Below are 26715 nucleotides of genomic sequence, written 5' to 3'. Positions count from 1 at the left end.
TTTTTAATCTTCTGACCTTTTCTAAGTATGTTTAGTGAATTCGGATTAAACCTTCACTGAGATTCAAAAATGTCTACATAAGAGCAACATATTGCATACCATCTGAATTTAAAATATTTGTCCTTTAGTTGAAATCTCCAGATTCATGGGGCTAGAAAGAATCTTATAGGTCAACTTTTTTAAGTCTTTGGTTTTATAAGAGGCACATATAGGTAAAGTGACTCACCCAGAGCCGAAAGCCAAGCAGAAATGATCCTTGAAGCCAAGTTTCTGACTCCTTGAATATTCTTTACTCTACATTGTAAAGTATATTCTGAGCCAAAGAATAGCTAACATTTCAAAAAATTATATTTGATTCTGAACCCTTGTACTGAAAATCAAAGCATCAAAGGATTTCTATTTTCTTTTCAAAGTAGGGAACTGTTTTCTTGAGGATAGCAGAGGAGGATAGCAGTATAATGTCATTTGTTCCTATGAAATATATCCTAACACAATAATAGTTGGGAACACATATTGAGCATCTGAAATGTGCCAGCAATTCTACTATGAAAATTTGCATATGCTGTAGTTACATAAAAACCACGTATGTACAGAAATGCATATGTAAATGAATTATTTTAAAGTAAGTTATTTAAAAATCTAAGTTGGCATTTTGAGGGGTTCCAGTACCCAGACAGTTTTAATGAGCAAAAATGATAACTTTTTCTAGAAAAATGGATGGATAGACGAAAGGCTATGACTCTGCTGCCTTCCATTAAAAGTAAGAGATTAAACATCTGGACTGAGACTAGACCAGGCAACAACAAACAATGTGTACCAAAGTGGCACCCTCCCCAATTTTTTTCATGATCTCATTGCTCCTATTAGTTTATCATGGTAGCATGATCAAAATGAAAACATGTGTAGTTTTCTGGAATTGGTTGATTAGTTATGACTCTCTTGTGTCTTGTCATATATCTAGTGCTTAGAACATCTGTCATTTAGTAGGTGGTCAATAAATATGCGTTGGGAAAAGGGATAAATTGATTAATGATGGCCATGCTAGGAAATTATTTAAGCAAAAGACTGTAGGTTTCAATAATAAAAGGCATATATGAATTCCATGTCTATTGAAATAAGATTAGGATCGTGATTTTTAAGAATATTATAAGCATAAAAGTGTGCTGTGTAACTTTTAGATATTTTATCAGATAGAGTCATATTATTCTGGATTAATTTAAGAATGGTCTCAGGCAGTTAAACTAGATACCAGTTAAAACACCCAGAAATTTGATTTATTCCAATATATCAGATTAATATAGATGAATTTATAATTAATATTTCTATAATCAGTTTTTCTCATTTCCTTAGTTTAGTTACATTCATTTCAAAAATATATATTTATCCATGACTATATTTAAGATACTGTTCTAGGTGCAGGGGATACAAATGTCAGTAAGATATAGCCTTGGTCCATGAAGAGTTTCATTTGACAAATTTCTTAATGAAGAATTCAGAAGTATATAGAACATGAAAGAAACAAGGAACTAGAAAAGTCTTTGAAATTGATAAGACAATGGGGCAATACCAAAATCAGATAAAACTTATGGCTGAAATTATGACACAGTGAACTTATTGGAATACATAAATATATTAATACAATTTTCCCTTAATTTTAAATTACATAAATTTTAGAAGACGAGTTTAGTGTTCAAATAAAAAGAGTATTTAAATTATTAGAAATTCCATGTGCCATTTGAATATTAATCAATATTTTATTTGAAACAGGTGTGGCTGCTGATCGGATAGCAATTCAGTCTAAGGGTCTATACACAGCCAATCTGTCTCCTCAGAATTTGATTTCTTGCTGTCCCAAGAATCGCCATGGATGCAACAGTGGAAGCATCGATAGGGCTTGGTGGTACCTGAGAAAACGTGGGTAAATAGCTGCCCAACATATATTTCTAGGATTCTTATGAGGGCTGCTTAAGGTTAGAATAAGGAAAAAAAATATATGTAATTCAAATTTTTTACCCCAAATGTACAAATATATATGCTACATCTATATAAATGTATGTTTCATTTGGTATCTGCTGAGTTTATAAACTATTATAAATAATTATTTGAAGAGTGTATGCTTTCTAGCTAAATTAGTAGAAAGACTCAAATAAACATTGCCTTCTTTGTTGCTCTGAGCCAAATGGAGAGATAGAGTAATTGATATCATTGATACCTCTGTTGAACCTTTCAATTACCTAGGTAGATGAATAGATGTCAGATAAATCAGGTTTAGAATCAGATGAATAAAATAAAGAAGTAATTTACAGTTGCCTCTATTCATCAATATCATTACTTGTCTCCATTCCATTTGATGATAAAAGGCAGTTTTTATTACTCTCATGTACTCTGATAACCTACTTTAAGAGCTCATCTACTTAAGAGCTGAATTATTTGGCTATGTAAACTGCAGGTGATATCTAGTAGTAGACATATGTACTTCTCACCTTTTTCTTTCCTCATTCACTGAGTACTCTGGACATGCTATGAAAGAGTGGGGGTCAGATATTGATGAGTGGCAATAAATTTCTTTTAAAAATTTCTTTTCACATATTTTGCCTAGTAAGATAGTGCTTAGAATGGACTAATGGACTATTTGGGCTGATACTCTTCTGATGTATGAGTGCTTGTTTGGCTTCTGTTTTGCATTATAATAAAAATTAAAGTTCTTTAGGTGTTAAAAATACAAATGATCATTGAGACCCAATTAAATCTCATTGTGTTAGTCTGCTTAGGTTAACATAACAAAATACCATAAACTGGGTATCTTAGACAATAAGCGTTAATTTCTCAGAGTTCTGGAGACTGAGAAGCCCAAGATCAAGGTGTAGCCAATTCAGTTTTTGGAAAGAGCCCTCTTCCTGGCTTACCTTCTCACTATGTTTCCACAGGACAGAGAGAGTTCTCCTGTCTGCTCCTCATCTTATATAAACACTAATCTCATTATGAACCCCACTCTCTTTACCTCTTTTATAGCTAATTATTTCTGGAAAGTCCCATGTCCAAATACCTTCAAATTGGGGATTTGGGCTTTAATATGTGAAATTGGGGCAACACAATTCAATGGATTGCACTTATTATCCCATTTAATACAAGTTGTCTTTTTGAAGTGGTTAGGTTTTTAATGGCTTTGCTTTCATTACTGTCTTTGCCCAGACTTTCTTAATCTATTGAACATTATTGAATTTTCTTGAACTAATCCGATTGTATACTTATATGGCCAATTAAACATTGAATATCTATAAAATCAATTGTTTTATTTTCCTTACCATCTGCTTCTCTACTCAATGAATTATGTTAGATTTGGGGCCAAATAATTTGTACTGTTTTATGTTCAGTTTCAAAATTAGAGATTAAAATTGTTTTCTTTATCTTTTGTGTAATTCAGATAACTTCCTACTTTATTAACTTTAAAAATTATATTAGCGCATACTATTTCATCAAAGTATCATGAACCACAAATAATAGTTGAAGTCTTATGAGAAGTTATCTATAACTTAATAAAAATGTAAAAATATCCTTACATAAACATATGCTTTATCAGAGTATCCCATCTAAATATAATAAAATGTATTGTCTTTTTTTACATTAAACTTGGCTCTTCTGAATTATAATTATAGATGCAGAATGAAGTAATTCCCCTATTAATATCAGCACGGATTTTATTGACAGTCACTTTTCATCCTTGGGAAATTCTATAATGTAGCTAGAGTTATTTATTAAAGTGGATTGAAGCAAGATTTTAAAAAGTATAATGAAGAAACAAGAGGGTGGCATAGGAGAGTGTAACATTAGTGAACTGCTCTTTTAGAATCAGTCAACATTTTGAAAGTTACACATGTAAGCATCAGAAAGTTCAATTCAGTAAAGTTGCACATAGATAGGGTGTTACAGCATTTTCCTAAGTATTACGTTTACTTCTTTGCTTGTTTCTGATAGACTGGTATCCCATGCATGCTATCCACTTTTCAAGGACCAAAATGCTACCAATAATGCCTGTGCCATGGCAAGTAGGTCTGATGGGCGGGGAAAACGGCATGCCACAAAGCCATGTCCCAACAACATTGAGAAATCTAATAGGATCTACCAATGCTCTCCTCCATACAGAGTCTCTTCTAATGTAAGTCTGAATGTCAAGAATTAACAGTGGTTTACTTGTTAAAAAATATATAGCTCTACTGTTATTAAAGCTATTTAAAAACTATTTAAACCTATTACATTCTAAGATAATGTTATGTTTTCAGGTATAATTTCTGGTATTCTTAAAGTGACCATTAAAAATTTTCAGTTTGGGTATGATTTCTGACCTTTATAATGTGAGCAGTATAGATGCTTGACTTACATTTAAAAATGCCCATGGACATAGAGTTTTTAAATTATGTTTTAATTACTTACTATACTTGACAAGTAAAAACTAAACCCAACCTTTATTACTGACTTTTGATTTGTGGTCATAGCTCATTTTATCAATCCTTTGCCTTACTCCACAAAATAATTAAAGTAGACATAGCTGTAATGGGCAAAAGATGCCCTTGGATTCTAGTTTGTCATGTTAAAAGCACTGGCAAATTTTATTCCATCGTATCAGTGTTACCCAGACCTTCTCATTTTCAGAATATCTCACCTTCACTGTCTTTCAGTTACCTGTGAAATACAGTTCAATATTTTTACCACGACATACTGGCTTTCATGATTTGTTTCTTACCTGCTGCTTTTACAGACTTTTGTCTGGCCAGCATCTACCCCTCTACCCACTCATACTGCTCCTGATATAAGGACCACTGTCTGCTTCCTAGATACACCATGCGCTTTTATGCTTCTCTACTTAGCCAAGTGATGATTCCTCTTACCCAAATGATTTTCCCACCTATTTCCATCTGGTAAAATCCCACATATGTGTCAAGGTCCAGGTCAAAACTTCAATTTCTCTGTGAGGTTTTCTTGCCTCCTAGGTAGGATTAATTTCCCTTTCTTGTTTGCATCTGTGGCACTTTGAGCTTGCCTCTGTAACAGAACTTATCATTTTGTAATGCAGTTATTTATGTTGCTGTCTGTCTCTTCTACCAAAATGTAAATACATTGACGATAGGTTCAGGGTCAATATTTGTTTCTCTCCTGGGTTTTGGTGATATGTACTCTGTGATACCTGTGAATAGATGAATGGATGAATGAATAACCTGGCTCTTTACTAAGGGCTGCATTACAGAATAGGTAGCAACATTTGTATGTTAAATCTACACTGAGAAACTCCACTGAACATGCATCTAGAACGGCTCCTGTAATCAAAAGAATGGAAATAGCACTAAAAGCCAATGATTAAACATGGCTTTAACTTAATTTTTTTGTGACCATAAAAAAGTAATTATTTTTCTCTATTCCAACATTATTGTCAGTGTTACAGTCAATGAAATAAATGGGTGCATGTTATTTTAGCAACTTTATCAATGGGGCATTTCACATGTGGGTATTTCAAAGCCTGATTAATGGCAGGTGGTCAAGGCACATTGGATTGTTTAACTCCTAGACTGATTGTACAAGACCTGACATTATATACTAGACAATGGGTTTAGAATGCTCTGATAACAATAACAATGCTCATTGATAATTCTCCTTCTAGGAAACTGAAATAATGAAAGAAATCATACACAATGGACCAGTTCAAGGTATGCTTGGATGAAATATGGTTGTGTGTTATTTATTCCTTTAATAAAGAACATTACAGTTTAGCTCATGCAAAAGAAGCTTAATAAAAGAAAGAAAATTTTGACTTTTAGAGTGTTCATAATGGTTCAACAATTCTAAGGTCAGGGCAATCATGGGAAATACACTCACATAATAACTTCATTAGTTGTCATTTTATTTAAAAAATAGATTCATCCATAGATTTAATTCTTAAATATTAATGACACATTTGATGAAAATTTGATAAATCCTTCCAACATGATCATGAACCAAGCAGGCAGTCAAACATAAAATGCTAAGTGATGGAGCTCATTTAATTGTTCAGTCCTATTTAAAATTCATACATAGTATTAGAAATTTTTTCACCTTCAGCTTAAATGGATCAGGAAATGGAATGAAAAAAATCAAGATTTAGCAGTAGAAATAAAGTAGATACACTGATTTTTCTATAAATTCAAAACAAATCAAATAAGCCAGTAGGATTTTATATTTTATAAAAGGCTTTCTATTTTTATCAATTTGTGTTACAGATAGTAAGCAGTAAATAAAAAATAATATGCTAACTTACTGTACATTGACTTTGAGTTGTAAGATATCATCTCTGATACATAGTTTCTCTGCTTACCTATTGAATTTTATTTTTCACCAATGACATATCTAAATATACAGTCACAGTGTATATTCTCTGTAATAAACATTTCTTTGAAGGGCATGAAGAACAAATCTAGTGAGTGTGAAATGGAAATACAGGTTGTGAACAATAAAAGGCCCAAAATATATTATCAATGTACTGGGATGAACCAAATATATTAAACCAAAGCTTAAATTTAAAATATTTGATATACACCTAAAGAACTATTGGCCAGTTCTTGTTTTTGTTAATGGTGACCTGATTAGTATTGATTCAATATCTAGCAGGCACCATGGATTTTAAAATTGTGTTGGAGTAATTTGTATTGATTGTTATCATCACTTACTATTTATTGAGAAACTGAAGCTTACACTAAGCATATCCTGGGACATATTTTAGTTTTTAAAATGTTTGGGTCTTAAGCAAAACCTGAAACCAATGAAAAGAAATTTTTTTTCTCTTTACAATGGTGTCATTTTTGTTGGTTCTTATAGGAGAAGGGCAATACATGTATAATTTAAATATATCAAATAAGTGGAGTTTGTGTGACAAATTTGAAGGAGCACATTCATTTGAAATCAAGGATGAATTTAAAAATACAAATTTGACATTGGCTACTTAAATGACCTTAGGCAAGTTACCTAACCATCTCTGAATCTTCAGATCATAAGTACTGTTATAAGTTCTCTCTCTATGTAAAAAAAATTGAGATCATAATTATTTAAAACAGAACACCTTAGGTTTCTTGTATGGTCATACAGTTAAATGTTCATGAATTTCACACAACAAATCAAAAGTAAAGAGATAAAATTTCAAAATAATAAAGTTGGAAGGCAAAGTATTCAACCCCCATTGAACAAAATGTTTGTTGAGAAGCTATCTCCTGCCAGCCTGAGCCGGGAGTGAGAGACAGAGAGCAGTGAAGGAGAGCTTGTCCTGCCCTCAAGCATATGATAATTCTGCATAAGTTTGCTGAAGGTTCAAAATAAAATCTTACTACAGTAACTTTTATAGTTAGATGTCTGTGGCTTCATCAAGTCTGTTTTGGTGTCAGAAATGGAAGGAAGGAGCTGCCTTCACATTCATTGTGATGGCTTCTCACCCATGTTTCTTTAGTTGGCAGTGTTTTTCTGCAATGAAGAGTGTTTTATCCATGATAGTTAACAGAGTTTGGAAAAGCAACAGAAGCTAATCCTATATAATAAAAGCCTAATATGCTAAGTGTCTGACCATTCCCTCGACCGTTTGACCAGTCGCTATGATGTGCACTGACCACCAGGGGGCAGACGCTCTGACTGGTAGGTTAAATTGCTGCTGGGGTCTGGCTGATCAAGACTGGGCTAGATGGGCCTGACATGTCCTGGAGCCCTCCCACGGTCCCTTCCCCGCCAGCCAATCTCCTATGGTCCTTCCCCAGCCTCTAAAGTATTTCTTCTAATTAATTTCCTTTTAATGTGCACAAATTTGTGCACTGGGCCTCTAGTGGTTCTATAAAAAAGGAAAAACGCTTGCAATATCTTCCCATTTTTATAAATGCTGATTGACGCATCTTGCTGTAGATTCAAAGTGATGTCTTCCATTGTTGCATTTCCCCCAGTCTCAATACAAAAGGATGTAAAAGGCAACAGAATGCTGACTAACACTGTGAGCATTTTTCTAAAATATGTAAAATGAAAAATAAGTTTAGGTTATGGAAATAGAGCAATAACAAAGATCTGCATAGATTACAGTTATATAAATTTTTAAAAACCTATGGGAATGTGTTTTAAAGTTGGTAAAGAAAATTTAACCTCTTTTAGAATATTTGAACAGCATCAGAAAAGGCATGGAACATTAAAAATAAAATAAAAATGGAACATTAAAAAGTTATATTTGACTTTGGAATAGAAGCTTCATTTTAGTAGCTATCAAATGCCTATGCTATATAAAATGCATGTCAAACTAAGATAGACAAGTAGGGTACATAGTTATGAAGGGGGTTTATCTTGTCCCAACTAAAAATATTTTCAGTACGCATCTTCTAGAAGTTTAAAGTCTTCATTCTGAATTTCCTAAGCCCTTCAACAAAGCCCACAATACAGAAAAGAAGTAATCTAGGTGAGGAAATGAAGGAGAGCTTTATGAAGCATAAGCTCTTACTTTCTAAAGAATACAACATTGGCTCAGCTCTCCAGAGCTGGGAGGCTGGAATATTGTCAGAATATTCTTTTGCTAAGGGTTTGCTTTCTATTCAAGCTCACCAAGGAAAGATTTGTATTTATTTCTAAGGATTAAGGACAATTACTTTAAACCTGGTTTGCCAGACTCACCCTGTGCTGCTAGCTTAATTGGAGTTTTAAGAGGCTTGTGGTGAAGCATAAGGTTAATGGAGAAATCGCAAATCACTAGCCAAGTGCAGAGGTCCTTCACTGAAAAGACTCAATTTCTGGTAATAGTGCCTCTGTCAATTAAGAATACCTGGTGTTTTAAAGGTAAAATGTGAATTTAAGTAACCCTCAAACAGCTAAAAGTTGTTGTTAGAAGAAGAAAATATTGCAGCCACATGTAAGTGAAATCATAAGGTACTTGTCTTTCTCTGACTGGCTTATTTCACTTAGCATAACACTCTCCAAATAAACTAACAAACAAAATAGAAACAGACTCATAAATACAGAGAACAGACTGACAAAGGTCAGAGGGGAAGGGGGAGGGGTGCCAGGTGAAAAAGGTGAAGGGATTAAGCAAAAACACAAAATAAGCAAACAAAAAAACAAACAAACTCATGGACAGTCCATAGAATGGTGATACCAGAAGGAAAGAAGGTTGGAGGGAGGAGGCAAATTAGGATAAAAGGAGGATAAATGGTGATGGAGGGAGACTTGAATTGGTTTGGTGAACACACAATACAATATACAGATGATATATTATGGAATTGTGTACCTGAAACCTATATAATTTTATTAACCAACTAGAGGCCTGGTGCATGAAATTCATGCACAGGTAGGGTCCCTAGGCCTGGCCGGCAATCAAGGCTGATATGTGGGGCAACTGGTGGGTGATCAGGGGGCCCCCACTGGCACCCGCCTTGGCCAGTCTGGCTTTGCCTGCTTGCTGGCCTCGCCCCCCACCACTGGTCGCCTCCCTCTGTTTGGGGGACCCCACTGGCACCTGCCTTGGATGGCCTGGGGCCTGCGGGCTGGGGGCAGCTCCTGAATTGAGCATCTGCCCCCTGGTGGTCAGTGTGCATCATAGCGACTGGTCATTCTGCCGTTCAGTCGATTTGCATATTAGGCTTTTATTTTATAGGATGTCATCCCAATAAGTTCAACTACAAAAAAAAAATATTGCAACCAACTTAATTAACCCTTTGCACTCGCTTGCTTTTTTCTCGATTCCTTTATTCTAATGCTAACCATGTAGAGTCACACTCGACATCCAAGTGCAAAAGGTTAAGCAGGAATCAAAATTAGCCTGTATTACAAGATTGCTTCTTACATTCTATTCTGGCAACTTACCCGTTGGTTGTTTTGTAAGAATTTCTGAAGGTTTATACAGTTAATGTTTTAACTGTGTCGTTTTTCCTATTGGGTTTTATTTTAGCCATAATGCAAGTCCATGAGGATTTCTTCCATTATAAGTCAGGAATATATAGACATGTGACCAGTACAAATGAAGAATCAGAAAAATATCGAAAGCTTCGGACACATGCAATCAAACTCACTGGGTAAGGCAATTCTTAAAAATCTTTAATGCTGTTAAAGAATGAAAGTAAAAGAAAGTGTATGTAGTGCATTTTGGTACCAAAATTCCGCTTTGTATTGAGAGAGTCTGATATAAATTAAAAATTATCTAAGCCTTAATAATCCTTAGTTATTAATTTAAAATTCAGTGAAAAGTTAACTTAAAATTATGTTTAAAAAAAAGGCCATTTCCTGTCTCTCACCTATTACTAATGTATCCTAAGAATCTGTTCCAAGGGCAAGGGAAATGTATTATTGCAAGTCTGTTCTCATAATGTCTCACTCCAATTCAAATGAAATGCTACTGAAAAGATTTTGGGAATCATTTTGTTTTGTTTCCATCCCAAACCCTCACTTTTCTCATCTGAATGAACCCACATACAAGCAACCTCTGCTACAACCAAATCATTACCTTCTCCTTACTGATCTTTGAAACTCTCTGAGTCAATTCCAAGGTATGTAGAACAGTTATCCCCTATGATGTCTCTTTAATCATCATACCTCCTTTAGTTGAAACTAGAGGCCTGGTGCACAAAATTCATGCACGGGGGGGGGGGGGGGGAGGGAGGGTCCCCTCAGCCAAGCCTGCACCCTCTCCAATCTGGGACACCTTGGGGGATGTCTGATTGCTGGTTTAGGCCCGGGGATTGGGCCTAAACCGGCAGTTGGACATCCCTCTCACAATCCAGGACTGGTGGCTTCTAACTAATCATCTGCCTGCCTACCTCTGCCTGCCGACCTGATCGCCCCTAACTGCTTCCCCTGCCAGCCTGGTCTCCCCCAACTGCCCACCCCTGCTGCCAACTGCCCCCCCCCCCCCCGCTGGCCTGGTTGCCCCTAACTGCCCCCCTGCCCACACAGTTGCCCCTTACTGCCACCCCTGCTGGCCTGGTCGCCCTGACTGCCCTCCCTGTCAGCCTGTTTCCCCCCACATTCCCTTCCTGCTGGCCTGGTCATCCCTAACTACTCCCCCTGCCCGCCTGATCACCCCTAACCACCTCTGCCTGCTGACCTGATCACCCCTAACTGCCCCCCTGCCAGCCTGGTTGCCCCCAACTGCCCCCCCAGCTGGCCTGGTTGTCCCGAAATGCCCCCCCCCCCCACCGGCCTGGTCGCTCCACACAGACTGCTGCTCAGTCATTTGGTCGTCCCTCACTAACCCCCCTGCTGGCCTGGTCGCGCCATGCAGCCTGTTCAGTTGTTGTTCAGTTGTTTCGGTCATGACAGCCCCTGTGTCTTTATATATATAAATACTCTGGTATTTCCACTATAAAATTACTTTTTATTGAATGTAAAAAACTACTGATTTTAGGGCTTTTCTTGATTTCAAGGATGTGAAAATATGTGCATCTTTAGAATTGAAATACATTTCAAGTTAATGTAGAATAGGTAATTTCACTATTCAGTGATTAAGTGGCTCTAGAATTTGGAGTAGTTTTATATGTCTCCTAATTATATAGCTATAGAGAAAGATGGCTAGATAAATCACTAGATGTATTTAACAGGAAAATGAGATACTAAAGTATTTAAAATTTTATGGCAACAAAATGTTTGCTAACTTTTTCATCAGTAGTGTATAAGAATACCAAATTTTCAATATTCTTTTAAACACTGGGTATTTTACTTTAAGTCATATTAAATTTCCCCAAATCATTATTAACAGTTGGTGAAATCATGTCACATAAGTCTCTCTCTCTCTCTCTCTCTCATCTCCTGAAAAGTTAGAGAGACAAATAAAAAAAATAGAAAGATAATATGGGATAGTAGCATTTTAAAATACTAATATTCAGGTTCATTTTACTTGAATTTAAGACAAGTAAATTGTTAGTTTCTAAAAGAACATTTTATTCTTAAGAGAAAATTATAGTAAAAGAATTAGTGGTTAGATTAATAATCTATTTTTAACTTCATATTTCAATTTCATATTATATTGTTTTATTAACAGACAAGATGAAGAAATTTCTCATTCTTACACTTTTCCTACCTTAGTTCCTCTCATATACCTTATATATGTTAGTAATATTATTTTTACATATCAAAGGATTACAGAATTTTTCTTCTTCTCTGAAACCATAATATACATAGTTTATAATTTCTTATATATTAATAAAGTCAACGATAAGCAAATAGTGATGCTGGCTTTTCTGTTCTTGAATTTAATTTTCATTATTTATTTTACTTTTAATCAAGACATGCTCTTATGCCTGTGGTCCCAAATTTCACGTTTATGAAAGTATTTGTTTTATTTCTATTCAGGAATAACTTTAATAAGAGTAAAATCCTGGGATTTTAGAACCTTTAAAACTTTCTAAATAGTGCTCCAGAGTTTCTGGCATTAAGTTTTCCTGCAGAAAAATCTCTGGCCATCCAGATGTTTTGTCTCCTTATAAGTGACATAATTTTTTCTACTCAAATGCATATATTAATCTTTTTTCTTGAATTAGCTCTATTCACTTATTTTAAAAAGTATATATTTTACATATACTGGATCCTCTATTTCTGCTTTAATATTTTAATAATACTTATAATTCTTTATTATTTCATTGTATATGATTGTGTCTACTCTGTCCCATCTATCTCTGAATATTTTTTGTAGTATTTGGCATTCATTCTCCAAAGGGCTTTTGCCTCTGAAATGTTTTTTCATTTTTTCTCTTCCCTTTCTTTTGGTTGTCTTTTAAGGTCTTTGAGTCTATGTCTGACTTCTCCAGTTTCCCCAAATAGTTCCTTTTGAGCTGTATAGTATTCATGTGTCTTTTGCCTGACTTAAAAAAAACAAAAAAAACTGTTAACCTGGTAGGTTTTGCTCAGTGGAAAGAGGATTGGCCTGGGGACCTAAGGGTCCCAGGTTCAATTTCGGTCAAGGGCATGTACCTAGGTTGCAGGCTCCTGGTCTGGGCATGTGCAGGAGGCAACCAATTGACGTGTTTCTCTCACATCAATATTTCTCTCTGTCTTTCCCTCTCTCTTCTACTCTCTCTAAAAATCAATGGAAAAATATCTTCCAGTGAGGATTAAAAAACATAAAAAGAAAGTCAATCTCTTATCTATGCATTTCACTCTCACTTCCTCTTTCCAGTCCACTCCCTCTACTACTTTGACCTCAGCTGTCCTGTAGTCTCATACATACTTTCAATAAATTATTCCATTCAATCTGACCACCACTTAACCCTCTCTCTTCTCCTTGAAGGCCACTCCCTTCCTTATTTAGTTAAAATTCTGTGGTGATTCATTACAATCACTTATACATGCCCTGGACTCCTTTGCCCTTGCTTGATTCATCATATTGGCTTAGCAAAATCTCAAATCTGGTTACATTAAAATCAGCCTGTTTTGTACCTGTAGTTGTGCATCTGAACACTGCCAGAAAAAGTAATAAGTATGCTGGTTTCACTCTGATTTATAACCACAAATTTCAAGAAGTTACTTAATACTGCCAGGCAATTATATTCTAGATTTTTATTCTGTTTACTGTCCCATTCCAGGTGATGATCTCAAAATCTTTTCTTTTGTCTTGAATCCCCAATACCTCTACCCCCATGCTCTTAGTTGATAATCTTGAATTCTATTTCACCAAAATAAATTAACGCCATCAGAAATAACTTCAAGTATCACTCCTACCACCTCTCAGCATGCACTTTCTCATATTCTTTCTTCTGTTTTTTACATACATGAAGCACCCATGCTCCCACCTAAATCTCTCTATAGTGTGGACAACAACCTTCTTCACTATTTAAGAATATGCAGAAACAATTTCCCTTTCTCTGCTTTATAATCAACCTTTTCTACCAACATACATGCATGCCATTATATCTCAGATATTATGATAATAAAAACATTCCCTTGATTCCTTCTCCACACTCCATTCATGGTCTTTTCTTACAGCATACTCCTCGCATGATTTGTCTGTCTTTACTTTCTTTAATGTTTTTCCATCCATTTTTTTTCTTAAACCTTTCCAAACACTTTTATTTATCTGCTCCTGTTCATAAAAAAATACTTATTTCAAGGTTATTAAATGACCTCCACATTGCGATATTCATCAGTCAGAATGTACACCTGCCCATCATTTCGTGCTGGTTTTTCTTTTCTGGCTGTGACTTTTCTGTGTTCTTTACTAGTTTGTTGTTTTTTTTCTCCCTGTACTTCTATACTTCTTAATGTTAGAGTGTCCATACTCAGTTTTAGGTCTTTTCTCCCTTCTATGCTCACTCATTCTCTGATGAACTCATCAGTCTCTGAGCTCATGCTGGCTTTGAGAACCATCTAAACCTGACACTAATTCAATTTACTAGTATATCTCCCGCCTAGACCTCTCTCCTGAACTCTATAAACTTATGCATTCCATGGCCTTCTTGACATCCCCACTTGGGTACCTAATAAATGAATCAAATGCAGCACTTCCAAACTCAACTCCTGATTCCTGCCTTTACACCTGCTGAGCAACACTAACTTTCTCCATCTTAGTTGATGACAGCATCCTTCCATATGCTCTGGCTGAAAACATGGAAATTATCCTTGAAATTCCTTTCCTTGAAACTCACTTTCAATGTGTCAGAAACTGTTATTTCAACTTATATCCAGAGTCTAACCAGTTTTTACTATTCAAACTGCCACAACTCTTGCCTGACCTACCATTACCTAATATTTTGTGCATGGACTACTTAAGTAGCTTCTAACGGGTCTTCCTTCATTTTATTTGCCCTCAAAAGTCTATTCTCAACAGAGAAATGAGAGTGTTCCTTTTATAACACTAGCCAGATCTTGTTACTTCTTTACTCAGAACCCTGCACTACTTTCCCAGTTCCATGGGAACAAAACCCAAGGTCTTTACAATGGCCTACAAAGGCCTGCATGATCTGAGGACTCCCCCACCCGCCTGCCTGCACCCTCATCAATTTTCTGATCTCAATTTCTGTTCATCTGTGCCTGTTCTTCCTGCTTTAGTTCCTTTAATGTTTCAGGAACCCACACATCTGGGTCTTTCTCTGTGGTTAAAATGTTCTTTCAGACATCTAATTTCTTAGTTTCTGTGCTTTCATTGAGTATTTTTTCAGATCTAATCTGTTCAGTGTAGCTACCCTGACTGTCTTATTTAATACTGCTAACTGCCCTCTCTTCCAGCATTTCTGATCCCTCTTACATGATGTATTAATTTTTATAACGATTATTACTTTCTAACACATGTTTAATTTAATTAGCTTTGTATGTCAATAGTATATTGTCTTTCCTCCCTGCTAGATTGAAGCTCCATGAGAGCAGGCATCTGTAATATTCACTGATGTAGCCAAACCACCTAATACAACGCTGATCTAAAAAATACTTAATGCTTTCTCTAGTCAAAGAATAAACTTTTTAGCACATGTTCTATGCTAGTTCTCATTTGCTACTCTTCTTTAAATGGGTCAGCTTTTTGTTGAAAAATAGAGTAAGCAGAAGTTGGAGGAGAGAGCTGAAGCACTCCTCAGCTTTGATTGAAGTGTGCAATTCTTGGACCCATTCTGGCCAAATCAACTCTTCCCTTCGTGCATAGCCTGGAGCATTTGGTGGGACTCACAATAGAGCCCTTGCAGGTATCTTTGCTGTCATGTGTGATTCTTTGCCTTTCTTCTCTGCTTCACCTTGCTTTATCTTTTGACCATTGCCCCTGGGTGGTTGGCCAGGACTCTCACAATCGAGTGGGCTTCCAGTGTGATTCTTCCTCAGCGGAACTCCCATGGGTTGTATGGGAACAGACTGACATAGTTCAATTGCTGTATCCTCATTAGGGGATATTCCTGGACTGTCTTACATACTTTTAAGGGCAAACTTTTCCTATTCAGGTTGGAGATAGAGGGAAAGGTTTGTACTGTTGTTTCTCAGCATCTACTCTTGCTTTGGTAGAGAACAAAATGTATTTTCTGTTATTCCTCAGTTGTTATTTGGAATTACAGCTGTTTGCTTGGTTCACTAATGACAGAAAGTATTGAGGTTTTAAATTTGGTTTTATTTTTATTTTTTAAATTCTTGTTTAGTTACTTTTCAGGAAGATGAATGGAATAAAAATGCCTTTATGCTGCCACTGTAACTGGAAATTCATCTCTTTTTTTATTTTCCTTCACTTTGAAAGTCCCATTCCTTCTAAACCTCTCCTTCTTATGTATATTTCATTATCAGTTTTTGTCTTCTCTAGTGATGCCCTTGATTGGAAAATTTTTTCCACCATATACTTGATGATTGAAATGATTTTTGCTATCATTCAGAGAACACTGAAAATGCCAACATTGATGTGGAGTCTTTTTTTCTTGATTTATTAGAACTGATCATTTATCATCTCTACCACCTACTTAGCCATGCTGGTTATGTTACCTTCAGTCTACTAAATTTGTTCATGCTGGCATTGTACAAGATATGGGTGTGTTTACATTTAATCACTCTGACACCATCTGTTTTCCACGTTCAATGTGTCAGTTGCAGTAGTGTGTTAGTTTTTATAAACATTTAGAAAATTGAGACCTTTATAAATATATATCACATGTGTGACAATTAACACGGCTAATTCTGAAAAATTGCTCTTGGAGCATATGTTTATTTTTCAGAAATACTTTAGGCTCCTGGGCATTGTTAGGTGCCCTGGAGAAGTAGATTTTAATTCATTTCTTCATTAGTAATTCCTGATTTGGTAATTACTACATGCAGAAAATTAATGCATCAGTGAATTAGAGAGTAATCAAATAGCCCAAGTAAGTTAATGTTTCTTATCAGAGAGCTTAATATACTCCTGTCAAGTACCTTACAAATTTATTGCAATACATACATTCTATTTGCTGCTCTTTCTGTAGAAGACAACGCTATTAGACTTCACTTACTTGAACAAATGAATTTGAAGTTCTATCACATGCCAAGCACTGGGAAATAGAAGGAGGATAACTACATAGTCCTACTCTTAAGGAGTTTAGGGAATAAGGCAGACACATTCACAACTGACTCCAGCATAAGGTAATAAATGCTATATATTCCCATATATATATATATATATATATAAAGGACAGGATTGTGATAGGTAGATAACAACTTATAAAAACAAAGTTTTATTTGCTCCTAATAAATAATTTTATTTTACTCCTCCCTCTTCTCCTTCTAAAACCTCTGTTTACCTCCATTATGGATACTAGACTTATAAAAACATTTAATTGAATAAAAAATGTCATATTATGAGACTGGCATTATTTTATACAACAATAATAAGGAAATATTACCCATTAAACTGAGAAAGTCCATTGATTTTTAGATGGTTCCAATTTTAGAGATATTAAAATATGCAAAAAAAAGTATCTTGAAATAAAAACAATATGGTTGGTATTTGAGATATTTATCCTGGCCAGTGTTCTCTATACTATGATTCTATTCCATAAGTATCTCTCTCCAATCTATTACAATTTATCCAGTGTCCCGTATTTGGGTGCTAATTTGTCTGTGTGTGTGTGTGTGTGTGTGTGTGTGTGTGTGTGTGTGTGTGTGTCTGATGTCAACAATATCAACTTTTTCACATTATATAAATATTGTGTACTGACTCAGAAGACAAACCATTGTGAAATGGAAGCTGAAAGGAAAGCAAACATGAAAAGAATCCAGGAAGAACCAATTACAGAATAACAAAGATGTTTTTCAAGTACATAATGAAAGATAATGCCAGTTTTTAAAATTAAATTGAACACCCCAAAATACATTTTAAAATGCTGCAAAATTATAGAAATTAAACAAGTTTCCAATAAGTGACTGTGAAGACATCTGCTTTGAGTGAATCATCCAAAAATCAAGGAAGAGATTTCTGTAAACTTTGATACATATCTATTATAATGATTTAGATTTGGGCACAAATAGAATGATTTCTAAATTCCTTTTTTTTCTGTGTTTTCAACAAAAATAGAACTCATGTTGTTCCTGGTGCTGTGGTAATAGGCAATGTGTGAAAAATAAAACAACAGTCCTTGATTTCACAATGCAATTAGATATCAAACACAAACACATAAAAAATGTAAAGTTATACATTTTACAAAAGCAGGGTTGAAAGTAGTAAGAGGGTATACAATACTTGATCTAGACTTTAGAATCTGAGAAATGTCCCTGAGGAAGAAAGTCTGAGCTGAGATTTATGGGTTGTTTAGGACCAGGCAAAAGGAGCAGGTTGTGTAAAAGAACCTGTGGTCAGAAGGATACAAAACATTGTATGAACACAGTGCTATGATTGCTGAATCTCAGATGGCAAGGATTTGTAAGCCATTTTACAGAATTTAGTGAAGCATGTTACACATTTAGTTAAGCATTTTAAGAGCAAAGGTAAGTCATTTAAGTTATTTCTTTTTCTTTTTTTAAATATATCTTTATTGATTTCAAAGAGGAAGGGAGAAGGAGAGAGAAATAGAAACATCAGTGATGAGAGAGAATCAGTGATCCGTTGCCTTCTGCCCCATTGGGGATTGAGCCCGCAACCTAGGCGTATGCCCTGACTGGGAATCGAACTGTGACCTCCTGGTTCCTAGGTCGACACTTAACCACTGAGCCACTGCAGCCAGGTTCACTGAAGTGTTTTAAATAGAAAGGTGGCATGATCTTTCTTTGTATTATTTTTAAAGATTGTTTTACTATAAAAATGCTATGTAAATAGGCAAATTGTAGTATCTAAGTTAAAGATAACGGTCTAGACTTGGTAAGATGGTGGGAGAGTTGGGGAGACATGAATGGATCAAAAATATTTAAGGAGAAAAGCTGGCAGACATGATGTGGATTTGGAATAGAGCATGGACAATGAGACAGAAAAGTTAAATATTGGGCATGATGATTTTTGAGGTGTCTTTAAGACATAAAATTGCAGATAGGTGTCAGAGAAGACAGATACTGATCTCAAGGTTATAAGAGATTATTGCAGAAGACCGGAGAAAAAACAAGCAGCGCTGAGAGAGGTGGAATTACACTTTATTATACACTGGTGGGCTCAGAGAAAAATGCCTTTCAAATTCTGAGCAAATAAAGGAAGAAGCATTCTCTTTTTATATCTTCTCGGGTCTTTGTGTACGTTATTTTTTTTTTATATATATATTTTATTGATTTTTTACAGAGAGGAAGGGAGAGGGATAGAAAGCTAGAAACATCGACGAGAGAGAAACGTCGACCAGCTGCCTCCTGCACATCCCCCACTGGGAACGTGCCCGCAACCAATGTACATGCCCTTGACCGGAATCGAACCCGGGACCTTTCAGTCCGCAGACCGACGCTCTATCCACTGAGCCAAACCGGTTTCGGCTGTGTACGTTATTTTTGCAGACAACTTGTAACCTTGAGTACATATCATATCTAACAAACACCTGTAACCTTAGTACATATCATATCTATACAAGACACCTGGCATGGGAGTATTATCAGTATTGGCATATCAGCCCCTTATGTTAGATGGCTAGCTTGCAAGGTCAGACACTTAAGTTTATCTTTTCTATTATTCAAGCTAAAAAACAAAGTTATATTTTACAGAATAAGAGACCGTCTAAAAATAACATAGTTGACTTATAGAGCAAGGGACTTTCTAAAAATAGCAGAGAATTTCAAACTGCAGTTTTTCCAAAGGAGGGATTCTTATGCCTCAAGATAAGTGCTGAAGATGGATAGGACTGAGCAGAGTAAGAAAAACAGAAAGGTTGATTGAGACTAAGCCATGAAAAAAAATCCAATATTTAATGACTGGCTAAAAAAACGATGAGCCTACAAAAAAAGAGAAGAGGCCTAGGAGATTTTACTTTAAAAATTGCTGTTGTAAGATTTTTCAGAAAGCCGGAAGGATTAGGGGTTGGTCTTAGAGAGAGATTGACAACTCTATTGTATCAGGAGAGAAGGCAGAGAGGACAGGTTTCAATGAATCTGTTTTAACATTTAAGATAGTAGTAAGTTGAGGAAAGGTCCTACCAGATACCTTCATTTTTAATCTCTAGAAAGTAGAAGGTAAGGTCATCTGTAGAGGGAAAAGATGGTAGGAGGGATGCATTATCAGAAATTTGAGGAGAATAGAGATGCTTTGCAATGGTTCTCTAGATGTTTAGGAGAGAGAGCTGCCCAGAGGAACCTAAAGAGATTGCCATGCATTACTAATGCTACCATTCTGCCCTCTTGTGTGTTGTAGTCAGCTGCTTGTGTGTACACAAAGAGCACTGGGTAGTTGAATTTACCCAATTGAGTTTTCCAGATGGGTGCAATGAAGAGTCAGAAAAACAAAAGGTTTAGGATATGAATATTAATGTAAGTATTGCTGAATGACAGGAAGCTTTAATAAGAGTGATGAAAAGAGAAGGATTGATGGATTTGGAGAAAAATGATTGGAGTAGACGCTGTGCTAATTCTAATCTCAGTGATTTTATGATTCTCTAATTTATTTTTACCTTTTAGATTTTTTTATTGAGAAAAAATTAATCATGTAATAATGATATTACATGAACTGATATTTTAAAGATAATGAATACAGTGTTATAGAGCCATAATTTTCTATATTATTGCCTAATTATATTAAGAACTAATTTTCTACTTTATAGTCATAAATCTTTGATATTAATCTACCTATCTATAGCTATGTAGTTAAAGGTACTTGTTCTCTAGGAGAAAATAAAAATAATGTTTCAGAGTTAAATTTCTAGTATATTTTTTCTATATTTTCTATACATTACCATAAGTAGCAAGGATTCCAGGAGCACAAATTTTTATGTAGTGTTATTGACAAAGCTTTATTGGAGTCACCACTTGTATTTCCTCGTTCACCTTCCCCCCCCCTTTCTTTCTGAATAACCACTGAATGTTAAGTCTGAATTTTCATGCTATGTTATGTTTAACCCCTGGCAAATTGATCAATTCTGAGCAGATGTTTTAATTAGAGGTTTTGAATGCATGGCAAGGTCTAAGACAGTTTAATAAACATTTCAACTACACTTATTTAGAAAATGAAAATAAATGTGTGATAATTTGTATAAACAATACAAAAACATTTAATTTGGGTCTTGGGATATGTTTCAACTGCACAATGTTTAGCTTTTTCTTTTTTGGGGGCATGGGGGTGCCCTGTTTTGAGTAGCTGCTATAACAGATAGATTCAAAATAATTAATACTTCAAATGTATTAATAGAAGCTTATTTCTTATTTACATAAATAGTTCAAGGTGGGTGATTCTAGTTTTAGGGTAGTTCTTCTTCATATGGTTTCAGGGACCCCAAACTCTTTCTACTTTGTTGCTCTGCCACCTCTTAGGATTATATATTGTGATCTCATTCAGCCTATTGAAAATGAAGAGGAGCATGAGGAGGGTTTCTTTCTTTTTAATGTAGAGCTTTTATTTTTTTAATATATTTTTATTGATTCAGAGAGGAAGGGAGAGGGAGAGAGAGATAGAAACATCAATGATGGGAGAGAATCACTGGCCAGCTATCTCCTGCACACCCCCTACTGGGGATCAAGGCTGCAACCCAGGCATGTGCCCTTGACTAGAATCTAAGCCAGGACCCTTCAATCCTCAGTCTGATGCTCTATTCATTGAGCCAAACCAGCTAGGGCAAGGAGGAGGGTTTCTTATACTCCTTTTAAAGCCTTGACTCAGAAATGGTTCTCCTCACTCCATTCACATTCCTTTGGCTAGAACCCATTCACATGGCTCTGGCCCAGTTGCAAAGGTTACAGGGAAATGTAAACAATTTGGCAAGAACATTTTAATATCAGAACAAACAGAGCTAAATAGTGGGGTAGAATTTCAAATTTGCATATATTTTCAAGGAAAAGATCCAAAGACTCACATTTTGAGTATGTGAAGTGCTAACTTGGTTGACATCTCCCAGGCCCTCTGTGATTGTGTGTTCTGCTTTTAGAGAAATTTTGAGAATTACTGCTCTATGAGATTGATTAAATTAATAAATGTATTTTGTAGTAACTAACATCCATAGACACTGAGGTAGCACTACCACACAGTCCTCATACTTACCAGGTAAAACGCTTATATAATGGAAATTATTCCATTTTACCGGATATAAGAAACTGAGAGTGTTTTAGAAAACTTTTCAAATCCTTCTGATTTCAAAATTAATATTCTCCCAATACTACATTCACATATATGTGAAAAAGGAAGGTCAGTATCACAATCCACTCAGTGTCTGTTTACCACATAGATTTTTTTCAAGCAATTGCTATATTTTTTCTTTAAATAAAAATTTTCTTAGGGAAAAATAAACATATTCTTTTATTCTATCTAAAATTCTATTCTCACTTGCTTTGACCATACATCTTTAATCTTTACATAAAGACTTTTGCATCGAACTGCTATGGCTCAGTGGTTGATTGTCAAGCCAGGAATCAAAAGATCTCTGTTTCAATTCCTGGTCAGGACATATGCCTGAGTTATGGGCTTGATCACCAGTAGGGAGTGAGCAGGAGGCAGCCTATTGATAACTAGAGGCCTGGTGCATGAAATTCGTGCACGGGGGGGGGGGTGTCCCTCAGCCCAGCCTGCACCCTCTCCAATCTGGGACCCCTCGAGGGATGTCCGACTGCCCATTTAGGCCCAATCCACTGCGATTGGGCCTAAACGGGCAGTCGGACATCCCTCTCACAATCCAGGATTGCTGGCTCCCAACTGCTCGCCTGCCTGCCTTCCTGATTGCCCCTAACCGCTTCTGCCTGCCAGCCTGATCACCCCCTAACCACTCCCCAGCCAGCCTGATTGATGTCTAACTGCTCCCATGCCAGCCTGTTTGTCCCCAACTTCCCTCCTCTGCCGGCCTGGTCACCCCTAACTGCCCTCCCCTGCAGGCTTGATTGCCCCCAACTGCCCTCCCTTGCAGGCCTGGTCCCTCCCAACTGCCCTCCCCTGCTGGCCTGATCACCCACAACTGCCCTCCCTTGCAGGCCTGGTCCCTCCCAACTGCCCTCCCCTGCTGGCCATCTTGTGGTAGCCATCTTGTGTCCACATGGGGGAAGGATCTTTGACCACATGGGGGCAGCCATCTTGTGTGTTGGAGTGATGGTCAATCTGCATATTACTCTTTTATTACATAGGATAGAGGCCTGGTGCATGGGTGGGGGCCAGCTGGTTTGCCCTAAGGGTGTCCCAGATCAGGGTGGGGGTTCCCTTGGGGCGTGGGGCAGCCTGGGTGAGGGGCCTGTGGTGGTTTGCAGGCTGGCTACACCCCCCAGCGACCCAAGTGGAGGCCCTGGTATATGGGATTTATTTATCTTCTCCAATTGAAACTTTGTAGCCTGGAGCAGAGCCAAGCCTTCTGCTTGCTCTGTGGCAGCAGCTATTTCTGTTGGGATTTATTTATCTTCTATAATTGAAACTTTGTAGCCTTAAGCGGAGGCCAAAGCAGGCCAGGGCTGCAGAGGCTTGGCTTCCTCCATTACCGGGGGCAACCCTAGCCTCCTGCTCTCTCCAGCTCTGTGGCTGCCTCCATTTTTGTTGGGATTTATTTATCTTCTATAATTGAAACTTTGTAGCCTTAAGCAGAGGCCAAAGCAGGCCAGGGCTGCAGAGGCTTGGCTTCCTCCATTACCAGGGGCAACCCTAGCCTCCTGCTCTCTCCAGCTCTGTGGCTGCCTCCATTTTTGTTGGGATTTATTTATCTTCTATAATTGAAACTTTGTAGCCTTAAACAGAGGCCTGGGCTGGCCAGGGTGTGTGGAAAGCTTGGCTTCCTCCATCACCAGGGAAACCCAAGCCTCCCTCCTGCTCTCTCTGTGGTTGAAGCCATCTTGGTTGGGTTAATTTGCATACTCACTCCTGATTGGCTGGTGGGCATGGCTGGTGAGTGTAGCAGAGTGATGGTTAATTTGCATATTACTACTTTATTAGATAGGATGTTTTTTTCGTCTCCAGGTTTCTATCTCTCTATTCCTCTCCCTTCCTCTCTAAAAATCAATAAACACATGTTTTAAAAAAGTCTTTTGCTTAATTTTTCAAAAAGAAACTTTAAATACATAATAGGTATGAAGTATTGTGCTAAACGTTAAGAATACAAATGCCAGTAATATAATAATATACTTCTCCTGTCCTCAAGCAAGGAGGGCAGGGAGGGGGCTGGAAAGAGAAAGCAGCAGATGCTAATACACAGTGTCTGAAGCATGGAGATGGAAATAGGACAGGAATTTATACTGAGTAGTGAGGATGTACTTCATACAGGAAGGCACATAAACCCAATTCTGGGGCCAGAGAAGACTCTGGGAAGAGGTGGCACCTGCTGTGGAGGTTAGTTTAGCAAGTAGAAATTCTAGAAGGTATATGGAAAGAGAAGAGTATCCTTCAGGAAAAATGGGCAGCACATGCAAAATCTCACAGTGAAAGAGAATATGGCATCTTTAAGGAATTGGAAGGAACTCAACATGGATTGAGTGTAGAAGGAGGAATCTAATGAAAAATGAATCTAAGAAGTAGGCCAAGTCAGAGAGGCATTCTCCTACTGAATGACTTATCCTGGAGCTTAGCCTAACTCTATTTCACTGTGTCTGAGTTGCTTAACATCCCTCTGTTATCTCTATATTAATTTGTGTGTCTTTGCCTCAACATAATTTGCTTTACAGTGAGAGTGCCAGGAAGTGTCTGTGTGACACCCCTCTACCTCTCATCCTGTGATGTTCCCAATAAAGAGACCAAATAATCTTTCACATTTGCACACAGTTCAGTTCAGCATCCTAGTTCTGAATCCTGCTACTTTTAGATGAGACATATCTGAGATCAGAAATTGTCATCCAAAAAAGAAATGGGATTTCAATAAACTGAAATTCAGTTTCTGCTACAAGGCAAGCAGCAGAAACTAAATAACTTTCAAAATGGAAAAAGAATCTTTCTTTCCCTGACACATTGGCAGATCTGAGCTCTGGGAAATACATACAAATACTAGCCTCCACTTGAAGGGTTTAAAATGGAGTAGTAGTAGAGAAATCCTCTTAAACATATAATGTAAGTCAGTGGTTTTGAAATGGATGGGCTGAAACTGTATAGAAGCAGAGAGAAGGGGAACCTCACCTAAGAGTGTATTGGTGCATTTGAGTTGAAATAAGTGAGAAGTAGAGATGGAAATGACTCTAGAAAACAGGTGAATTTTCAATTATTTCTTTGTATTTCTCCTACTGTAAACTCTTTATTCTTTTATTTTATTCATTCTCCTAATAGAGTCTTAGTTTTTAAATTTCTGATATCTATGAGCTCATAGTGCTCGGTAAAAGTGGTAGCATTAACCCTTTTATAATATTGACTAAATCCCAGTTTGTGGTTGGCTTTTATAAATTTATTTTTAATGATTTTGACCTGAACAACATTTTAACTTTTAATTGAGGTTTTAATGTTCTATATTTAAAATAATTAAGTCAACAATCTACCTGAAAGATATTTGGGTGAATGATGTATAGTAACTATCTATTTTTTCCTCCAAACTCTGAGCTTAAAAGCACCAAGGTCACATAATATATAATCCACCCTTCCCCTACTCTTTATAATACATTTTTGTGGCTTATTAAATTCTTAATTTCTTGATTCTGGTGTGTATTGTTCAAAATAGTCTCTATCTATTATTCGATTTCTACCACTTTATCTTAATGCTAGATGGTGTTTACATTGCTTCATTGCTTTCATTTTTTCACTGTTTATCCAATTATTTTTACTATTTATTTTTCTAATGGTACTAAAAAAGTCAGAGAAAAATTTAAATTGGAGCCAGTATGTTTTGTTTATAAAAGATCAAATAACTTTTTTAACCTTTTGAAGACTATTATTTAGTAGCCTGTACTTATTTTTCAAGGATTCTACTTTTGTAATCCTTTTTCCCCCTCTTCTCTATACCCTCAGATCTTTATATCTTTCTGACATGCAACTTTCCAAGTTGAAGCTATTTGAATGCTAAAATATTTTATTTCACTTTTTTTTACCAGTTTTAAGTGTCTTGAGAATAAATAATGTTATATATAAAAGAAGTATTAAAATAATAATTTGATTCATTGTATAAAAATTTACCATTTTCCAAACTTGAAATATTTTATTATCTAAGATCTAAAAAGGACCATGGATTTTATCAACCCAGTAACCTAATGGAAAAGATGACACAGTCATAGTTTTTCCAGTGATTACGTGCTGGTTAGTTGCAGAATCAATACTCAGCTCAAGGCACTTCACCACTAATCTTTTTCGTAAAACCACTGGAACACAACACAGCATTAAAAAATATGTGTACTGAAGTCAGACACATCTATATCAAAAACCTATTGCTACCATTTAGTTAGCTCTGTTTAGCCTTATGTAAGTTGGACATGGAAGGGTGTTGTAAGAAATAAGTGAGGTCGCCTGGCTGGTGTTTCTCAGTGGTTGAGCATTGTTGACCCATGAACCAGGATGATGACGGTAAAAGTAGTAGCAATTGTTGCTAACTCCTCTGTATAGTGTTTAAGTTGCTTGGCGCTATTTTAAGTGCTTCACATCCATGAACTCAACACCATACTCCTATTCCTGATAGGATATTCTTTAAAGTGTATAAATTTAAAAAAGCATTTTAACAAAAGGCTTCTGATGTTTTAAGTAAAAAACCGTGGGTTATATCCATTTATATTTATGTGCACATTTAATTGTATAATACATATATGGATATTATTCTATGTATGTGC

At 36.3% G+C, this 26715-nt stretch overlaps 1 protein-coding gene across 5 annotated transcripts in view; it reads left to right on the top strand.

Annotated features, from left to right (window-relative positions):
• TINAG (tubulointerstitial nephritis antigen) overlaps positions 1–26715 on the top strand; it is an 81187-nt gene that overhangs the window by 34739 nt on the left and 19733 nt on the right. For all 5 annotated transcript variants that reach the window (XM_079781076.1, XM_079781074.1, XM_079781075.1 and 2 more), the window contains 4 exons: positions 1768–1918; positions 3976–4156; positions 5654–5699; positions 9929–10052. In XM_079781076.1, coding sequence (XP_079637202.1) covers positions 1768–1918; positions 3976–4156; positions 5654–5699; positions 9929–10052 — 502 coding nt within the window. The remainder of the gene's footprint in view (positions 1–1767; positions 1919–3975; positions 4157–5653; positions 5700–9928; positions 10053–26715) is intronic.

Source organism: Cnephaeus nilssonii, assembly GCF_951640355.1.
Source record: "Cnephaeus nilssonii genome assembly, chromosome: 9".
NCBI classification, from domain to species: Eukaryota; Metazoa; Chordata; class Mammalia; order Chiroptera; family Vespertilionidae; genus Cnephaeus; species Cnephaeus nilssonii.
The sequence above is the reverse complement of the archived record's forward strand: the minus strand, read 5'-3'. Positions and strand labels throughout refer to the sequence as shown.